This window comes from Cyrtonyx montezumae, unplaced genomic scaffold (assembly GCF_038088225.1).
Source record: "Cyrtonyx montezumae isolate F1298 unplaced genomic scaffold, pur_monq_1.0 scaffold_18, whole genome shotgun sequence".
In the NCBI taxonomy this organism is placed as follows: Eukaryota; Metazoa; Chordata; class Aves; order Galliformes; family Odontophoridae; genus Cyrtonyx; species Cyrtonyx montezumae.
Window position 1 is genome coordinate 8,021,372 of NW_027071914.1, and position 20,448 is coordinate 8,041,819.

The following is a 20,448-nucleotide window of genomic DNA, read 5'->3' on the forward strand; positions in this document are numbered from 1 at the left end:
TCCCTGGGATGGCCCCAGGTTTGGGAGCCCAGGCTTGGGGTCTGCATGGATGTTGTTGTCCCCTTGGCGGTGCCAGCCGTGCCTCGGTCACTGCACACCTCGCACACAAACAAGGCTGCCCAGGGCCAGCAGGTCAGATCTGATCCTCCCTGTCACACCCTCTGGGTGGACATCATCCAAACACCAGCACGTCCAGGACATGAATCAGCTCCGGTGCAGTGCCAGTGCCAAGCCCCTGGCCGGCCAGCAGCAGGCTGTGTGCAGCAGTGCCACCCTGCTCCACTGCCACCGCAGCCCTGTGCATGAGACCCCAGGCTGGCGAGCAGCTGCCCCACGCACGGCCCCGCTGCCACGGTGCTGCTCCAGGAGATGTGTGACCTTGAGGTGGGCACCTGGCCAGGAGCCGTCCCCCGGGCACAGGCATGTTCCACCGGCACGGCCAGAGCATTCCTCTGGGGAGGGCGTGTCCTCGCTGCGCTATTTAAAGGCACGCTTGTGCCCTTTATTCTTCCTCGTGGTTAGGCTGGAAGGGACCCGTGCCCTGCGCTGACCCCGAGGGAGCAGCCGGAGCCTGGAGGCAGTGGACTGCGACCGGTTGGGGTAACACAGCGGGAGAAGTGAGGGATGCCGGCGCCCCGCGTGTTCACGCCACGTCACAGGGCACATCCCGGGGACAGCATCTGCAGGGAACGTCCACGGGCACCGAGCTTCGATGCGATGCGATTGGGAAGTGAAGATCCCGGAGGAGTCACGGGCGGGAGGAGCCGCGCTGAGCTGACCCGACCCGGGACAGCTCTGCCACCTCGCGGCCGCGCGGCCTCACGCGTGGGCACGGCCACGGCCGCACGGCTGTGTCGTAGCGTCACAGCCAAAGCAGCGGCCCTCGGCAGAGCCACGCCGGAGTGCAGGGGCCGGGAGCAGGGCTTGGTGGCCGAGAGGTGACAACACGCTGGCCCTGGTGACAGCCCCAATGCCCAGGCACTGCTGGGCAGTGTGGGTGGGCACAGGGGAGCGTCCCCCCATCTTTTTTGTGCAGGGCACGTCTCCTAGAGGCACGTGTCAGGCTGGAGCCCCATTCGTAGCACTGCAGCCTTTGCAGCTCAGACCTGATTTACTCAGGGACAGCTCTCTCACTAACACGACAAGCACTTTTCTCGATACACATCCCTGCCGACCTGCAGCCACATGTCACTCCATCCCAAGTCTTGTCTCCGTGCTGCCCAGCAAGAAGCAAACACACATGGACGTGGCACCCTCACCCCTTCCTCCCCTGGTGCACAGCAGCACAAATCACATCTCCCCACCTCCAAATGTGCACCCACGGCCCCTGAGCCACATTCTACTCCTTCCCCAGCCCAGGGCTGTGCACTCCCTCAGCAACGAGCTCACAGGGTGCCAAGCAGACAGCTCTCCTCCAAGAGCAGCACGAAGCCTTCCAGTGCTGTGCTGCTGCTGCTCACACGGGCAGACTCCAGCCCACGGGCTCCTGCACGGGGACTCTCAGCAGGTAGCTGGAGGGCACGTAGCCCCGCTGCCCATTCACCTCCACCAGGCTCCACTCAGTGCTGCCCTTCTTGTCGTGCGGCTCCAGGATGACCACGGGCTGCCCTGCCTGCAGGCTGAGCTCCTGCGGGCTGCGTGCTGCGAAGGAGAAGCCAGCAACCACCTGTGAGAGCAGAAGGAGGGGAGGAAGCCCTTAGCAGGAGCCAGAGCCAGGAAGCAAAGGGACGTGCACGGCAGGGTAGGACCTAGAGGGGACATGAAGGACATTGATGTAGGGACATGGAGATCCCCACTGCACAAGTTTCCTTGCTCTGTCCACCCCAGATCCCAGCAAGGCAAACCTCAGCCTCACCCAGGTGGCTGTGACAGTCCTGCAAGGCACACAGCTGCACATGCATGGCTGTATGTGTACTGGAAAAACAGATCTGTGTCCCTACCCACAAGCATGGAGCTAGCAGGGTCACAGCCCTGTGTTGTCTTCCCCTCTCACCTGGAAAGCTGGGGTGAGCGTGGCCACCTGGGGCTTAGGGGCCTCAGGTGATGTATAGGAATGTTGCCTTCTCTCTGCTCCACTCTCCAGGGCTGGCGTCTCTGTCCTGGGCTGCTGGCTTGGTGCTGGGCAATAGGGCTGGAGTTTGGCAGCAGGCACAAACCCTCGGGGACCTGGAGGACATGCACACACAGGTCTTGGGGTCCCACCACCTGGCACATGCAGGATGGCTTGGAGAAGAAGGGAAGGGAACTTGGCTGTTGGCTGGCATGGCACAGGAGCCATGGACATCCACAGCTAGTGGACATCCAGCAGCAAAACCCCAAACAACGGGTTTCAAGACACTTCTGTGTGGACAGGACTCTCCTTTCCCAGCCATGACACTTCACAAGTGCTCTCTTGGGGAACAAATGGGGAAACCCAAGATCTACAGCTAACAGCTCCAGGTGTAGCTGGCAAAGCAGAGATGGGTTTGGACTGAGCCAGCTTGGAAGGGAAAACCCAGGAGACAATGGCCTGCTGCCTCAACCAAGTTGAGGAAGTGGTTTGGGTTTGGTTTCTGACCCTGGTTCCTCCCTGCGATGGTCACAGTACCTCCAGCATCCACCAGCCATCTGTTTGTGTTGCCTTTAGTATCCACACTTTGCAGCAGAGCCACGATCTGCCCCCTTTGCAAGGTCAGGTCCATGTCTTTGCTGCCACTGATGTTGCTTGTCACTTGGTAAAGTTTGTCTGGGCCGTGCTTGCTCACAAGGGAAAGGACCTTCCGCTCCTCAGCAGGGTTCAGGGGCTGGAGTGGAGTAAGAGACACAGCAGCACTTGGTCAGACACACAGCACATTGAGGCCCCCCGTGAGCACGTGCTATCATCATGTGCTCACATTCCAGTGGGTGCTTAGACAAACCCCTCCACACTATCTGCACTGCCTCACAGTTTGGATACTGGTGTTAAGAACCAGAAAAGCTGAGGCTGCTCCAGCTCTGGTTATTCCCAGACATCCTCTTCTGGAGTAATGCTGTGGCTGCAGGGATCCCCTGTGCCACTGTGTAAGCCAACCTCCCTCCCCATGACGCTCTGCATCACGAGGTCCCAGACACACCTCCTCAGTGTCAGCCCTTCCCTTGGCACAGGTTGCCCAGGGAGATGCAGTCACCGTTCCTGGAGGTGTCCAAGAACTGCAGAAATGTGGCACAGAGTGACAGTGGACATGGTGGGGATGTGTTGGTGGTTGGACATGATGATCTTAGTGGTGTTTTCCAATCTTAATGAGCCTGTGATTCCCAGCTCCTACCTGTGGCACAGGGCTCGGTGTGACGGTCTCGAACGCCTGGATGAAGCTACGGAGCTGGACATCTGACTGCTGCAGGTTGTCCTCCACCATCCTCCAGAAAGCAGGCAGCTGCATGTGGCCATGGGGCATCTGTGAAGTTAGACCCTGAGGTCAGCACCCAGCTCAGCAGAGCTGCCATAGGGTCCGCCCTGAGCCCGCAGCTCCCCAGCCCCATTAGAAGGGGAGATGGATGGACCCAGCTGAAGGAGGCAGGCCTGGCCCAGCACAGGGACACCCGCTCTTCCCCTCACCTGCTCTAGTTCCTTTCTGGCCTCGCGCAGAACATCTTCAGCCAAGTCCTGCTGCAGGACGCTGAAGGAGCCCAGGATCTGCACCAGGAGCTGCACAGACATCTGGATGAAGCAAGGGAGCTCAGCCACGAGCAGGGAATTGATGGCCAGGTAGGTGTTCATGGCTGCTTCCTCGTCGTATGTCACGCTGCCCGTCTCGCTCTTCCGCTCCTGGATCTCCTCGTAGTCCAGCAGCTTGTCCAGACGCTTCTTGACCAGCTGCTGTGGCCCCACCAGCATCTCTGCCAGGCTACAAAGGGGCTGCCAGACCAGCCTGTCCAGCCGGCGCCTCTGTGGGATGACAAAACCCAAATCTCCATGGGAACCCCACTGGACAGGCCCCGCTGTCTGCATGCAACACTGTCTTATGCATTAAAAAAGGCTTGGGGACCTGCTGGGGGACTTGTGTGGAGCAGGGACTCGTGTGGCACCCTTTGTTGGACGCATATGGGATGCCAACCAAAGCATACCCTCAGTACAGCAATCATGTATGCTGCGATTCAAACCTTGGGCTGCTACAGCAAATAACCACATATGACCACCCACACACACAGTGTCCCGTGGGCTGGTGCAGCGCGTGTCCCAGCAGAGTGCTCTGGTGGTCCTCAGCCCAGGATCTGAGTGCTTACCCCATGTCCCCCTCCACGCAGCAGCAAGGCATGGAACCTCCCTAGGGGATCTGGCATCCAGTCTGGGGATCTGGCTGCCCTGCCACACTCTGCACTGCTTGGAAGTCCCTCCTGGCCGTGCTTACAGTGAGTGGGGTTGATGGCAGACGCAGTCTATGGAAAGCTGGTGGACTCCCAGAGCTGAATGTTGGTAAGGATGCTCCCTGCACCGGGCCACTCTGAGCCCCACTCTCTGTTTCCCCTGCCCTGGCAACCCTGGCAGGAGGTGTGAGAGATGCTTAGCTCTGCTCCCAAAGAAGCTCTTCAGAGAAGGACCACTCACAAACTCTGGGAAGATAACGCTGTGGAGGTGCTCTGTGAAGCGGCGGTACTGCTGGGCAGGGCCCTCCTCCATCAGCAGGTCACACTTGTGTGGGGTGGCCAGATGGAATTCCTGGAAGGGAGAAAGCAATCAGGGCAGGCCTCCAGGAGCTGCCCAGCACCACACAGCCTCCTGTGACCTATCCCAGCAGCGTGGGGGCCTCCTCCACGCATGCTCTGCACACAGATATAAGGGTGAGAAGGAATAGCCATTCCCTGCCACGTCTCACTAGCACACAGGCTGCTGTGTTCTTCTCTTCTTATGCACTGTTTGGGCTACAAGGAGTCATTCTGTCCCCTTTTTCTTCATCTCATCTCAGTGTGGGGAACCTTTCTCAATATTTTCAAGATAAGGTCTTTCCAACCTGACACTGGTGCTCTCTGACCCCTCTGCCATTTCCTGAGATCTTCCTGAAGATCTTTTTGCCATCACTCATACTTTCATTTCCTTCAGACAGCCTGAGAAATTTTCTATGAGAAAATTATAGCAATTACTGACCCAGGTCACTCAGACGGGAAGTCTGCTGCCATTGCCTCATCTGGGGACACTTTTTATACCTGGTAAAGCAAGAATTTCCAGGCTAAACAACTTCTAGCTATTTGATACTTTGAAATAATTATCAGTGTAAGGAATGACTTCTCTTAATGGACACCCAGCTCTGCTGGTGAAGCCTCAGCTTTGTTTCAGCCTCCTGTGGATGGTGCAATCTGGCTCAGAGGCTGTGCAGGTCCCCAGCATAACACCACATTTCAACTGAGAAACTCAAGTCCCTGAGCACCCCCAGCTGTGGTTTGCAGAGGGCTTGGAGGAGTTCTGACGCTCCCAGACCAGGTCCTGAGGCCTGGATGGAAACAGTTGCATACTGACAGTTGGGATTTTACCTCCAAGTGCTGCAGGTAGGATGCCATGCTCTCCTTCAGAGCAGTCACGCAGGATGCCACACTCTGGAATTTCTCTTCCAGGTCGTCATACTCCTTGTCCTCTGTCTGCAAGGCAAGAGGTGGCTCGTCTCTGTGCAGGCATGCCAGGGAGGGGATGGGGCAGAGGCGATGCCAACACGAGGTGCAGCCTGAAGCTGGAGGGGCTTGGACCCTGCGGGGCTCCAGGATTTTAACAAGGGCCACAGTCCGGGGTGCTTGGGCACTACGTGGCGTGTGGTGCTGGGGAAAAAGCCCCAGCTGCAAGCAGTGCTCCATGTCACTGGACGTGCATCCTTTTGCTGGAATGCTCTAAGGATCTAAGGCAAGGAGGGATGTCAGTGCCTGCACAGCTGCTGGAATGGGGGACCAGCAGCCACGCTGGGTCACCCTGCAGCGGGACAAGGGCTTATGTGACAGCGCAGGCCACTGGGTGTCAGCACTGGGCCCGGCTCTCCCTGTCTCGGCGCAGGAGGAAAGCCCCAGAAGCGGCAGAGGAGGGACAGCGGGGGCAGGCAGTGGGTAGGCTCGCACCTTGGCCACGATGCCGGCCTCGTGCATGAGCAGCCGGCTCAGCCGCGTGGTCTTCTTGGCGATGGAGTGCGTGTTGAGGCGAGCGAAGCGGTCCCGCAGCGTCAGCTGCTCCGCCTTGTTGTACTTGGTGGCTGCCTCGGGGAGACACGAGAGGGAGAAGAGAGATGCTGGTTTGTGGACAGGTGTCCACGAGGCAAGGGGCTGCTCACACAGCTGCCTGCCTGTACAGCGGGACCCTGAGGGTGCTCCAGCCATCGTTCATAGGACAGCAGTGCGCTGGGAACAGAAATCCTGCCTGCAGCTTCAGGCAAGCCAGTGCAGATCTGGTTCCTGCGGCGCCTGGCTGTTCTCTGCAGGCAGCTATGCCCCTGTCACAGCCCTGCAGCCCAGCAGCCTCACTGCACGGTGCTGGGGCAGCTGTTGGGATGCTGGTGTGAGAACAGTGTGGCTGCAGAGGCGTTATGGCAGCAGGCTGCGCGGGTGAAACAGGGAAACAGTGAGGTGAGAACAGCAGCAAGGCTGGGGCTGATCAACAGGGTAAGCACAACCCACATCAGAGAAGGGCAGCCCCAGGGAAACTACCATGAAAACCAAAAAGCAGACTGATCTTGCATTTGTGGGGAGCTTGATTTTTCTTATCCCAAGGTCAGGACCGTTCCTCCAATTCCCCAGCCCAGGGAATGCAGATGGACCAGTTCTGTGCTCACTCCTATGCCACCCTGCTCCTGCAGCTTGCCCACAGTGCAGCACCCTCCCCAGATCAGGTATCACAGTGCCAGGAGCTGCTGGGACACGGCCCCAGCCTGCAGCCCCACCGGGCAGGATGACTGAAGGACAGGAGAAAGGGAGAGCTTTGCACTGACTTGAATGGGAATCAACAGTAGGAGGACACAAGCAGGGTTGAACTGAGCCTTCCTGGGCACTCCTGTGCCATGCCCTCTGCATGAAACGTGCCCCCGCTCACCCACTTCCCGGCGCCTCTTGTACTCGTTGATGTTGGTGTTGACCTGGGTCATGGCACGCATGGCTGCAGCGAGGGCCGCGTGAGCGCTGCTGCTGGCAGGGGTGTTCTCCAGGATCTTCCCCAGGAGCAGTGGATATTTGGTGACTCTCTGCACCGGCATCACCAGGAAGAAGCTGAGGTCTGAGGCGCTTGTGTGAGGCCTGATGGAGGGGGGAACTGTGTGAGGCTGGTGAGAAGGACAGGCCTGATGCTTCTCTGGGCTTCTCAGCAAGCAATCTGGGGATAAGCTTGTGCTTCTCCAGCACCAGGAGAGCTTTGCTGCCTGGGATCCAGAGGTGAGCTGTGCCTGGGTTTCTGGCCATGAACCCCCACTGTCTTCCCCCAGGCAGTGCTCACAGGCGTGCTGTCCTTGCCAGCCCTAAAGGCTGTAACTATCCACGAAGGGAGCTGTTTTAGAGAGAAGGGCAAGGCTCCTAGGGAGGGGGTGGCAGCAGGTACCTACACTGTCGCAGTCAGGGTCTCCATGATCTCCTCCTGCAGCTTGGGGTCCTTGCGGTAGCTCTCCACCAGCAGGAGGGCATGCTCATAGCTGGCACAATAGACCTTGTAGACCATCTCCATCTCCTCCTTGAACTCCTGGAACAGGGTGCCTAGGGGAGGAGGGTCAGGCTGGAGGGGCCAGCTCTCCTCCATGGGAAGGGGTCTCCTCCCCACATATAGTATGAGTTTGCTTTCCACTTACTGATGCTGAGTAGTTGCTCATGCTCCTGGGTAGCAGTGTCCTGAAGTCCCCCCAGGAACCGTCTGGAGACATGGAGGATGTCATCAATGTTAGAGAAGAGTCCTTCCAGGTCAAGACCAGGCAGCTGGAACAAGCCAAATAGATCAGATGGAGGTGGACCTGGCATTTGTGGAGTTACCTGCACCCTCTTGACACCAGCATCCTTCCAGCTGCCTCGTGTGAAATTTCAGGAGCTGGAAATGCTCAATTTCAAGAGGCATTTGGAGATAAGGCCTGGCTCTCTTTCCAAGCAGGACAAGGCCTTTCTAACATTACAGATGCAGTTAAAGCCCTCAGATGGCTGTACTGGCTAAGACACAATGTCTGCTTAACCCAGGACCCTGGCTGATGGAGGCAGCTGGGGGGCTGGAAGGATCAGAGAGCAGGCAGTGATCTCCCAGCTGTCCTCAGCATCATCCCTGCTGGGATCTGGGAGCCCCACAGCTCCCGACAGGTTCACCCTACAGCCCCCTCACCTGCTTCTTCTGGAGGTGTGCCCGGATGTCGGACAGGCACAGCTGGAGGTTGTGCACATAGCTGGCCTCGGTGGTGATGAGCTCCTCCACTGCCAGCCGCTGCCTGTGCTCCATCCTCTCACAGAGCATCACCTCCTCATAGATGTGAGCATCATGGTCGGCTGTGTCCTCAGCAGGTGGCTCTTCTGTGTGGGTGCTTGCCATGCTGGCCAGATGCTCTGCAAGGGTGAGATCGGGTCAGGGGGCTGAGCTGCAGCCATGGGGACTGGTACTCTGGTGTCCGGCTCGGTGCCCACACCTGGTCCCCCTATTCCAGGGGACAGGAAGCACATGGGCACCGCACATCTGTGGGAAACAAACTTGTTCGAGGGGACAACAAGCCAACCACATCTACAAGCAAGGCTTTCCTACCACTGATAAGGTCTGGATGGATAGGGTGATACTCCAGAATCATAAAACCATAAAATGCTGAGAGCAAGAAGTAGGCTGGCTGTCAAGGACAAGCACCCACGTGAGGCAGACAGGGACACACTGAGTGATCGTGCCCAAATCCCAGCAGCCAAAGCAGCAGCCCGGCACCAGCTGTGTGCACCTCCCCAAGAGGAGCACAGGGCTCTGCCACCTCCGTGCCCGCTCCAGCACTGCCCAGGCTTGCTGTCACTGCTCGGGCAGTGCCTGGCATGCTGCCTCGCATTCAAGTGTCTTTTTCAAAGTACAAAGAGTGTTTATGTGGCGCCTGAACAACAGGCATTTCTATGGGAGGGAGAGCTGATTTACAAATGGGGGGGAGGAGTGGGCAAAGATGTGAGTGCCTGTGCCAGAGGCGCTGGGAGCCCCCGGTGCTCAGTGTGCTCTCTGCAGAAGCGCTGCTCTGGATCCCTCTATTCTTGTAAAGAGCACAAAATGTTGAGGCTGATTCATGACGTTTCCTTCCTGGGGAACATCCCCTGTTCATGGCAGTGATGAGGAGAAAGGTGCAGCTCTCCAGGCAGCACAGACAGCGCTCTTTCCGGGCAGCACAAGGCGGGAGGCCTTGGGACACAGCCAGCCCATGGCAGCATGGGCTCCCACACAGCTGCACGGCCCTGGTCCCTGCGGTGGGGGCAGGGGGCTGAGCTGGGGTGTGCTCCAGCAAATGTTGGGTGCTGCAGCAGAGAGAACGCCCCTGCGTGGCAAATGCCCGCAGCAGCTCTGGAGGAGAGGTAGGCTTGGCAAGGACACAAATACATGCGTTAAGAGAGCAGGCACGGCGCCTCTGCCTGCTTTATAGGAGAACTCGACATTGCTAGCTGTCATCCCAGCCCGCTGTGAACCTGTGGCTGACGCAGGACACTGTTCTGCGCTCTTTTGGGTGCTTCGGAGGTTCCCCAGGCAGTGGGATGTACCCCAGAGACAAGCACATGGTTGGGGAGTGCTTCGAGCTCTGCAGGACAGAGGGGCACCCAAATGCAGGGACCGAGGGGAAGGCAGAGCTCGGGGTGCTGCCCCTCTCCCTGGCCCCACCGCGCTGTGCGGCTCTGCCCTGCTCCCCACCGACTGCGGTTCGGGGGACCAAGCTCCGGGTGCCACCGGTCCCCATGACGATATGGGGACCCCGGTGCTCCCAAGCTCCGGGGAACGGCTCCCAGGCCGGGAAACCTCTTTGCGCCCCCGTGTGAAACAGCGGAGAAACAACAAAATCGAAAAGAAGCCGATTTGACAGCTCAGAACGAGGAGCAGCTTTGATTCCCCGGCTCTGCCCCCGGCCTGCCTGCTACGCTGCTGCCCCGGAGCATCCCCGCGGGAGAGCCCCGGGGGAAGGACAGCGGGTCCCGGCCCCAGCCCCCCGCTGCCCGAGACCCCCCTGCCCCGCCCCGACCCAGCTCCTACCTGCAGGGCCGGCGCCGGGAGCCGCGGCCGCGCTGACGCAGCGAGGGAAAGGTCAATGACGGTGCGCTGCGGCAGGCCGAGGGTGGCACGGGAGGGGACGGGACAGCCCGCGGCGATAGGGGACACGGCGCGGCCGGGGCCCACCCGCAGCGCACGGGGGAGCGGCGAGGAGGAGCCCGGCAGCGGCGGGAGCGCGGCGGCAGCGGCTCCGCACCGCCCGCAGATGCTCCCCCGAGTCTGATAGGAGAGGAGCGGCGGCGGGGGAAGAAGGAGGGGGGGGGGGGGGGGGGAACCGTGCCCGCAGTCGGTGCCCGAGCGCCGAGCGGGGTCAGCAAAGCTCCGCGCCCGGCTGCGGCTGGCTTGGGGCGAGCGCGGGGCTCCGTGCCGCTGGACCGCCAGGAGCAGCCCGGAGCTCTGCCGCTTGTTTATATGGCCTCGCTGCGGCCGCTGGGCACCCGCTGTGCTGGCACTGCCCGGCTGCTCGGCCGCAGAACCAAATATACCCGACAAAGCGGTGCCACCGGGAGCCAGGGACGTTTTGGTTTGTTTACGCTTGTGAAGTATTTGCATCCTTGTAAACAAGCTATTGAGACGGCAGCAGGTGATGCGCAGCCAGCTGCCACCAGCGCGTCCCATCCAGCCGCAAGGAGGTGACAGCCGCACCTGGATGTTTCCAGGCTGACGCAGCGAGTCCCAGAAGCGGCACGGTGAGAGGACACACGGAGCTCAGAGAGGGACACACCGGGCAGACGCGTGGACACGCAGGGATGGGGCCATAAGCGCAAGCGACCCACGCAGGGGCGGGCGGCGAAGGCTTTACCTGGCTCTCTAAACCGCAGCTTTTCTTTCTCCCTCGCAGCAGTGACTCAAGCCTCAGCCAGGGACGTTCTGGAGCAGCTGTACGCCCGGCCAGGTGGCCTGAGTGGCAGCAGCTCAGCCGTGCCAGGAGCTTCCCGGCTCCATCCTGGGCAGGCACGCTCAGCAGTGCATCCAGCGCAGCCGTGGAGGACCGTCGCTGCCTCTGGCACCCATCGGCACTCGGTGCCGGCTCGCACCGCGGCCGGCAGCGCTCCCCTTGTCCCAGCGGCCGGGGCAGTGGGGCAGCATTCCCGGCTGCCTGCTCCGCCCCACATGGCTCACGCTGTGGGTGTTTCCCCAGGCACGTTTTCAATTCCAAGCAGCGTTTTCGGATGCTTGATAGCATAGCTAGGATGACCTCCTTGCAAGACCACTGTACGGCCAAGTGATTTTCCCCACTGTGAGCGGTTTCCTTCCTGCTGTGCTGCTGGCCCTGTTCCCCTCCCATCCAGCCCCGGGCTGGGGCTGCTCAGCTCCATGCAGACGAGCTGTCACCACTCCAGGGCTCAGGGAGTCAGGAAGGCACGGGTGCGGGCCGGCTGCCACCGCCGGGCTCCGGTTACAAGGAAAAGCAAATAGGTGCAGGCTGGTCTAGCACAATTGTTTGTGTTTCCAGGTTTCGATAAGCCAATCTCAAGGGCCCTGGTGTGTCTCTTCTCCACCCTGCTGGCACCGGCTGTCGTAGCCTCGTGGTCTCAGACCCTTCAGCCATGTGATCCAGCAGCATGGCACGGGGAGGCACCCAGAAGGGTGCAGTGCTGCAGGCACGGCAGGGCAGGGCTGCCTCCTCCTGCTGGGCTCCCCAGTTTGTGCAACCTCCGTGCACCCCTGTTTTGGCAGGCAACTTCTCCAGGACCACCCCCACGCACCACTTGCCCCACTTGCAGGAGGACAGCCCCCGACATCCCATTCCCAAACTGAACCCACTCCTGGAGAGCTGTTCACTGCCGATGGGGCAGGTCACGGGGCTTTTCCCAGTTGCACAAAAAACCAAGGCTCAGGCAGCTCAGTTGGAAGCAAAAGCCATCAGGGGGCTCTGTGGGATCGTGCTTTATTCAGGGCTTGCTCAGAAAGCAGGCACAACTTCCAGCCATGCAAAGTGCCACAGCTCTGGGTATGCCCAATAGCAGCAGGCAGGGGTTCTCAGAGCAGCATGTCTGTGCAGGAAAGCAGTGCTTCCTTTATTTAATCTTTTGCATTATTACTGTTCTTTGGATTTCTTTCCTGCCTTGAAAGCACTTCATGAGCACACACTGCTATCGTGCTGGAAATGAAAACATACAGAGAAAAAAAAAACAACTGCTCAAGAATCTGCTGGCAGGTGTGTCCTAATCACAGAGCTTCCTCCCACACTGCACGTCTGGGAAGTGGACTTTGCCTCAAGCGTGGCTGCTCACGCATGCTATGGAGCATGGGAATTGGAGCTCAGGTGCTAAGGAAAGGCGGCAAGTGCCACAGAGTTAAAGGTTTTCACAGGACTTCATATCTGAGCTGGTCATCAGCATAAGCACCACCTGAAAAACCACGTGGACGCCAATCCGTTTTTTTCTTCTTCTCTTTCCAGTCCTCATAACCCGTGCCTAAGTCCACCATGGAAGGGAAGCACGCCTGCTCGTGGTGATGACCCCACACAGGTCGCCAGAGCTGTACGAGGGCCTCCCAGCGGGCAGCACTCGCTGCAGGAAGGAGCTGCAGGCTGTGCTGGGGGCATTTCCTCCTCCATGAGGTAGAGCAGAGGCTAAAAATAAGGAGATAGAATTTGATCCATGCAGGATAAATTAAGAGTCAACTCTTTATTTCTAAAGGGGTTATTTATGGGCTGTAGTCTGGCTTGCCTTTGGCTTAGCTGTATCATGTATTCCTTCTCTGCTCCGTATGGAGGTCTCTTTGGCGGCAGTGGCAGAACACTGCTGTTACTACTCCATCTGTGCCATCACCTCCATGCCATCATCCCCACAGCACATGCTCTGCTGCCCAGCTGGAAAGAAGCATGAGATGGAGTATCATCTCAGACTGCTGCCTCTTGTGCTTCCTCCCAGGGTTTGGGCTTCAGCCTTCATTCCCGTGAGCTCTTCCTTCCCCATTGCAGTGAATCCAATGGCAAGAGCAACCCTCATGAGTACGACATAGAATCATAGTATCACAGAGGTTGGAAAAGACCACTAAGATCATCCGGTCCAACCGTCGAGACAGATCCACTTCGTGTAAGGGGCATCAGCTCCACGTTTCCTCAAGATGCACCTTCTTTGGGATTGGCCACTTCTGGAGTCCCATCAGTACCAGCTGCCCAGGGCAGGTTCCTGCAGGAGTGTCTGCTCTGCAGGCATGGCAATAGCTGCTCCCTGTGCAGCACACATTGCAGGAGATAGCTACTCCCGCTCGCTGGAGGAACAAAGAGTGGGAGGAAGGCAAGAGCAGCCTTTGAAGCTGCCAATCCAGTTTGTGTGCAAGCTCTCCATCCATTTTTCCACTGACGCAACTGGGAGTGTCTTTGATTTGATGGGGCTTGTGTCTGCCACAGGCGAGCACAGCAGCTACCCCCTTGAAAGGGAGCACTGTGTGTTTGTTTCACTACTGGGGCAGAGTCTCTGCCCACAAAACTTAACTGATGTGCTGAGGCTCAGAGCATGGTGTGGATGTCTTGGGCAAAGCCACTAGCCCCAGGTACCATGAAGGAGGGCAGTGTGGGCATCATGCAGTGGGCTGAGGAAACCTTCCCAGGAGAACAGCTCGATGCCTGGGCTTCTCCTTCCTCACAGCTTCCCCTTTCTCAGAGGGAACTTGGCATTTACACATGAACATTTCCAGTTCTGGCAGCATGGAGTTTCCTGCCACTGCGACAGCACCCAGCTCAAGCACACTACGTTAGCAGCAATTAGTTCATCCCATCCAGCCACGGGGCAATGGCAGTGCCAGAAGGGACATCTCCATTATTAATCCAGGTAGATGATGCCAGCTCCAGCTTCTCTGCCCCCTGAGTCACCAGCCTATGTGCCAGCTACAGGCCTCCTCCCCATGCTGTGATGGTGGAGAGCCATCAGTCTTGAGGCCTCACAGCTCTTGTCCAAGTTCTGGGTCCTGCATTTGTACCTGGGACCACCCAGGGCTCTACAGAATCCCCAGGCTTCTGCCTGGGCTGGAAAGGTTTGTGCAAGCCACGCCATCGCTGGTAGGAAACCAGCACGTCCCATGTTTTGGGAAAGGGGCTTGTGGCAGGGGCTGTGTCCTTCTCTTGTCACACACCACAGCAGGCAACGTGCTGGTTCCTCATGGCAGAGCACAAGAGATTCAGACCCCAGGTATCTTTGCACAGGGAGAACTGATGTGAGGCACGCAAAAGCTCAGCCTCACCAGCCAGCAGCAGCTTCACGCTCAGCAGCACCAAGTAGGCCACTCACAGCGTGCCCTTGCTCCCCCTAGGAGCAAAATGACGGTTATGTTTTCTTCCTGTTCATTATCAGGCTTTCAGGAGACAGATTTTCCAGGCTTCTGGTCTCAAAGGTGTCCCTGTACTCGGCCTCCGTGGGGCTGCCAGCAGGGTCTCCCTCCTCTGCGAGATACCGCTGTCTGCACACAGCCCACATTGCTGCAGGCAACGTAAGCCCAAACATGCCTGATTTGAGATTTTCACCCCAGAATGAATGTTCTGAGAAAAAGGAGGAATAGCAAAATGACCATGACTGCCAACAGCTTAGGAGGCTGTGTGCAGCTCTGGCTCTCTCCTGCTGCCTCCATGTCACAGGGAGATGAAACAGGGAAAGGAAGTGTGAGTCCCCAAAGCCCTGCAGCAGCCTTGGGGTGAGGAATGACTCCATGGTCGGGGGCAGGGGTGGGTGGGAGGCTGTGAGATGGAGCTGTGCGGTCCTGGGAGGCACGTAAAGGGAGGGAGGGACTGTGCACTGCCTCCTCTGACGCAGGATCAGGGGCTCCAGCTGAAACTACCTGGAGGAAGTTTAACACAACGAAAAGGAAGTGGTTCTTGGTGCAACATATAGTTAAAGCACAGAGCTCCTGGTCACAGGATGTGACAGATGTAAAGCATTTAAACAGGATGAATTCATGGAAGAAAAATCTGCAGGGTTATTAAATACAAAGAGCCAGCATCTCTTCCTGAAGGCTGCAGGGCTGCTGGGAGCTGGACTCTGCACCTGGCAACTGTTGGTGTACCCTGACTGCTCCTCTGCGAATGTGTCCCGCTGTGCAGTGAGGCCATGCACCCAGCAGCTTCCTGGCAACACCTGGGGTCCTCACCTGTGGGATGCACCTGGCTGCTCCAGATCACAGCCACTGCTGGAAGGATGCTCCATGGTGTGGGATGCAGACCGTCATGATGTCTGCTTTTAACAGAGCAGTTGGTAATAATCAGCTGGAGTCTATGATCTGTGAAGCACTTTTTGGAACACCTCATGGTAAGGAGCAGCCCGCTGCTCTGTCTCCTCTACATTTACAGGCCATGAACAGCCTGGCTAAAGCAAGCAGTCTGCTGCTAACAGTGTGATGTCTTTTGTGCTGCTAGGCAGGTCTGGGGTCTGATCTGAGCACTGACATACCCAGGCCACACTACTGAATTCAACAAGGTAAATATGAGTTTCAAGATTTCAGAGCAGATTTTTCCAGTTCCCCATGGTTGTAAATAAAACCTCACACTGAGGGCATGGAGACTCCTGCAGTGCACCAGTTCTTAGTGAGGCACATGCTGCTGGGTACAGAGATGTGACTGCACTGGCTTTAATGGGAAGGTCTGATGCTGGTCCATCTGCTGTGCTGTTTGGTCTAGCAGAAGAGATGTGGCACACAGTCACAGAGAACCATGAAAACAGCTCCCAAAAAGGTCACTTGGGGCACCTAACATGGACACCTGCTTTTACAGACCTGCTCCTCTGAGCTGTGCTAAGCTGCTGTACATTGGTGCTAAAATTAGCTGAAGGGCCATGAGTAACGGGGCCCTTGAAAGAGCTCTCGCTCTTGGAAGCATCAAAGCAGGACAGCCTGCATGCTTGTCCTCTGCTCCCTTGGCCCCTCGTGATAAAGTGGGACCCACACGGAGTGAATGCTGCTCCAGAGATGTGGAGCTGGGCCATTCACATCAAGGGGCTGATTGATTTGTTAGTGATGTTTCCTGCACTGAGGCAACAACATGTGATGAGCTTTTCCCCTTATCTGGCACTTTCCACCCTGTGCTTTTTACAAGCGCAAATGAACTGGAGCTCGTGCTAATCTTTGGAGGAGGAGAGAGAATAAATTCAAGCATAATCAAGCAGCATCTCTCGGCCCCTGCTTTGCTGATCTCAACAAGAATTAGCTTTTGGATGGCATGAAAAGCTGCTCCATTGAGCAGAGATGTTCAGCCTGCAGGTGACTGCTGGAAGGAATGAGATGTAAGCAGATGCTGAACTGGGAGGACACATTTGAAAAAGGGGTTGCAGCCCCAGACAGCCTGTTTGTCTGGAACTGGGTGCTCCAGCCTGGGTTCATGTGCTGAGATTTGCTGTGGCATGGGGGAGATGGGCCCGTACTTAGCACCCTGCAGGAGCTGCTTTGCTCTGAATCCACCCACCCAGAACCCAGACATCTGGATGGCCTAGGAAACAGTCTGCCTAAAAATCAGAGACATTTACACCAAGGCCCTGTAGGGATGGGGCTCCTTTCTGCTGCACCTTGCTTCCCATGCTCTCTGGGATGCTCTCAATCACTGAGGGATTTTTCCTAATCATAGGAGGAAGAAACTAGCTCCAAAAATCTGGAAAGAACTGTACTGTCCTGGCTGCACAGGACCAGCTCTGTGACCCCCGAGGAGATGCTGATAAAAGCCATCACATGATGTGCCATGAGCAATAAAATCACCAGACTCAGCAGCCCTTGATTTTATCGCTCATCTGCAATCTGCTCAAGTGCTAACTCCTGCTCCAGGAACAGCTTGTGAGCACCCTGAGATCCAGGAGGTGGGTGGCAGTGGGAGGGTCCCCGCTCGTGGGGCTTGGGGGCAGCATGGCACTTCTACCTCTGCTCTTGGCTCAGGGTTCTCCCTCCCAGAATGTGCCAAGAAAAGCCAAGGCTTTCAGAAAGGGGATGGTGGACCCACTGCGACAGACTGCTTGTCTGGCTCCTGCCACTGGAGAGCAGTAGCAGCCATGAAGTACGGCCAAACCCTGCTTGGGAAGGCAGAGCTGAGCCCCAGCCTGCGCTCAGGCACGCTGCATTGCCTGTTCTGCTGCTCCTGTCCCCCTCTGCATCCCACACCACTGCACATGGCACACATGAAATCCGTGCCCCCTGAAACTGTTCAAGAAATGACGCTCAGGAAGATTGACGGCAGCTCCATGTGTACCAACCACCGTCCACAAGCTGAGTTACTCTGCGTTAGAGAAGACTCACCCTGATGATTTGAAGCTGAGTGATTGCAGCAGTGGAAGTGTGGTGTGGACGCCAAATACCAGCACTCCTCACTAGCAGTGTAATAAATTAACGAGCACCAGAGAAGCTGCTGCCGAGGACTTGACGTACCCACGGATATGACAAGCCATGAATCAACCTCACTGCCATTTACATCCTTTGTCCCATTACTTCCCGGGAGCCTCTCACCTCACCTCACAAGGCATTCACCAGCATACTCCAAGCAATTTCAAGTCTGACATCATGGAAAAGTTCGACCTCAGCTTCACCGCCATTCAGCAAATTGTCCCTGGGGACTGTGCCAAACAAAAGGATCTTAGGTTCCTCCTCCTGGCTGCAGACCTAAAGGAAAGCAGAAATGTGCTCTCATGTCTCCAAACCTTTCTGACTGAGTGGCTGCTCAGAGCTCTGCACCAGAGCCTGGGCAGATCACACAGCCTGCAGGCACTGCTCCTGGCAGCAATACCTCGCCAGGAAAACTTTGCAGGAAAGTCTTCCAGGAACAAGTGCATTGGTAGAGCATCAGCTGTGCAGTAATGGCATTTCCTATGAATCACCAAAATTACTTGAAAATCCCCCTTTTCCGGCTGTGCTTAAAAAATCTCACTCCGAGCAGCCAAGAACATCCCAGGCCGCAGCACTTCCCATCCAACTTCTTGCTCGACTTGGCGATGGTGCTGTCAGTTCATGGACATTTTCTCTCTGGGGCCACAGAGCGGTGGGGCCCCAATTCCTCCTGCCAGTCTCGTTTTTCCTGGGGGAATTAAAATCCAGGCAGCACTACTGAGCCTAAACACCCAGGGCTCCTTCAGGTCCCTGCTTCTTGAATATGAGATGAAAGCACATATTCCTATGGTGATACAGTCTCCCCTGCTGGAGCCACTAGCACAAGCTGGATTTGGCTCCTCTTTGCACAAGCTGCTCCTCTCCAGTCATGTTGCCCAGCACCACAAGCTTTGCTAAAAATAGCAGGGTCAGCTAAGGTCAGAGCAAAGCCATAGCCCACGGCACTGGGGAGGAAACAGACAGCATGAAGGGCAAGCTGCTGGGGGGGCTGTGTGGGCAGGGGAGCGTGGAGAGATGTGTGAACAGAATTGGTGCCCTGAGACAAGCAACTGCTATGTCTTCAAACCTGTAACCCAGATCTAACTTAAAGTGCAAATCCCTCAGCTGTGGGAAGTGCCAGGAGCTCTCGTGCCCCTCCTGACTGCAAAGAAATACTGAGATGACTTTGGTTGTCCAGGACTCAGGGAAATCCATCGGGGGCATCTCCTTTTGTACACCTGCACTCAGACTTTGACCACTAGCATGAAAACTGAGGCAAAACCACCATGGGCTCTCCCTGTCTGAGATAATAAGCACTTCAGGAAGCAGATCAGGCTTTGGGCTCTGGAACTCGATCATTCTTGGCAACACAGGATACATAGGGAAAACGTGCCCCTCTGGAATGGAGTTGATGCTGGGTGGCAGGGCTGATGAGACAGAATGCAGAACATACACATTTTACTTCAAAGAGTTTGGGATTCTGATGATCCCTCTTTTTCCTTGCATCAGCTCCAGCTTTGTTGGCCCCGCTCCGGGGCGATTTGATTCCCCAAACCAGCAGAAACAAGTGCCTGCAAAACAAGCGAGTCCTCTCCCACCAGGTGAAGGAGGGTGAACCAGCTCAGCAAGAGGCCAGATGCACGCAGCAAGCAGCACTACAGCACGGCGGAGATCCCTCAGCTCAGCTCAGCTGCAGCATGTACCTTTGTCTTTTGTGGGCTGTGTAGCAAAAGCACTCAGGATGTGCATCCCCTGTGCTCCCTGCTCCTTCCTGCAGCAGCGTAAGCAGAGCCCTGGGAGATGGCACATCCACCTTGAAATTCCGACCTGAACCAAACACAAGCAGATGGGTCTGGAGCAGAGGCATTGCATGGCCTTTGACTTTTTCAATTATGACTTTGCCTAGCTTGTTATTTCAACATTACCTCCTCCCCCTGAGCCTTTTTATAGAAGCCAGGGATAACCCTGCTGCCCAGGAGGATAAGCAGCTCCCTCCTGACCCAACACAGCAGCAAGTATTTGCTGACACAGTTACAAACATGCAAAAAGTATGCTGCTCCATCAGCACTGCATCAAACAGCTGGTTTATTACACTGAAAACATTCCCTTCATTTGCTGTGATCAAATTAAGAGGTGTGGGGATGCTCAGCTGCAAAGCAGGCACAAATTAAGGAGGAGCAATAGTAGGGGTCTGCAATAGTAGGAGGCTGGGCCGTGCAGCAGGACTGCTGGCCTGTCCTCAGGAAAGAGAAATATTCTTTTCACTTTATCAAGTGGCAGTTATAAACATGCTTTCCTTGCCTCCATGTCCCTGAAAGATGAGAAAAATAGTGATGGAAAGGAGCTGAAGAATAGCTTGCAAGAGACACCAGCAGCCAGATTCACCCCCTCTTTTTTTAGTCCTAAAACTGCTGTTTTTCACACTAGCAATGAATTCAACAATTATTGTGTTCCCCCTGGGTGTTTTATGGAGCACCTTTCAGACAACAGGCCACACTTCTCCACTCCCATCTTGTGTACTGGCTGACAGCATGCCACTGCCAGAAAGGGACAACTCTTGCACTGTTACAGGGGCACGCTGGAGCTCCTTGAGTCATTCCAGTTTGCCAAAACATTAACCCAAATCAAACACGAAGAATAACATGTAGACAGAGTTTGAAAGGGAATCAAAGTGGCTTGCAGAGGGTCTGACCAAGGCATATGATTTTAAATCCAGTGGGTACCTCCATGGCTTGTATGTTTGTGCACGTGTCTTCACTGACGTTTGTGCTTTCCAAATTGTTGAAACACAGCTCGGGCTGTGTAGGCTTTTTACAAGGCCAGGATTGCCTGTCAGACCAATCAAGATCTTTATTGTTCAGCAAGGCAAACCCCACATGTGGTGGCACAGGATGTGGCTTACCATGAGGGGCTGGGAAGAGAATGTTCCTGTATATGGAACAAAGACAGGACAGATTCGTGGGGTGTAGAAAAGAGCAAAAGGTGTTATACAGGTGGGTGTTGGGTCC

At 56.5% G+C, this 20,448-nt stretch overlaps 1 protein-coding gene across 1 annotated transcript; it reads right to left on the minus strand.

Moving 5' to 3' along the window:
- Positions 1 to 1,055: 1,055 nt before the first annotated feature.
- Positions 1,056 to 11,036, minus strand: ARHGEF37 (Rho guanine nucleotide exchange factor 37). Its single transcript, XM_065734528.1, has 13 exons — positions 10,965 to 11,036; positions 8,276 to 8,493; positions 7,761 to 7,884; positions 7,521 to 7,668; positions 7,019 to 7,218; positions 6,055 to 6,185; positions 5,485 to 5,589; positions 4,565 to 4,675; positions 3,575 to 3,904; positions 3,285 to 3,413; positions 2,588 to 2,783; positions 1,994 to 2,166; positions 1,056 to 1,666 (listed from the first exon to the last, which is right to left on the minus strand). Exons 2-13 carry the CDS (start codon positions 8,477 to 8,479, stop codon positions 1,457 to 1,459), a joined length of 2,061 nt encoding a protein of 686 aa, XP_065590600.1. The 5' UTR covers positions 8,480 to 8,493; positions 10,965 to 11,036; the 3' UTR covers positions 1,056 to 1,456.
- Between the last annotated feature and the right edge of the window lie 9,412 nt (positions 11,037 to 20,448).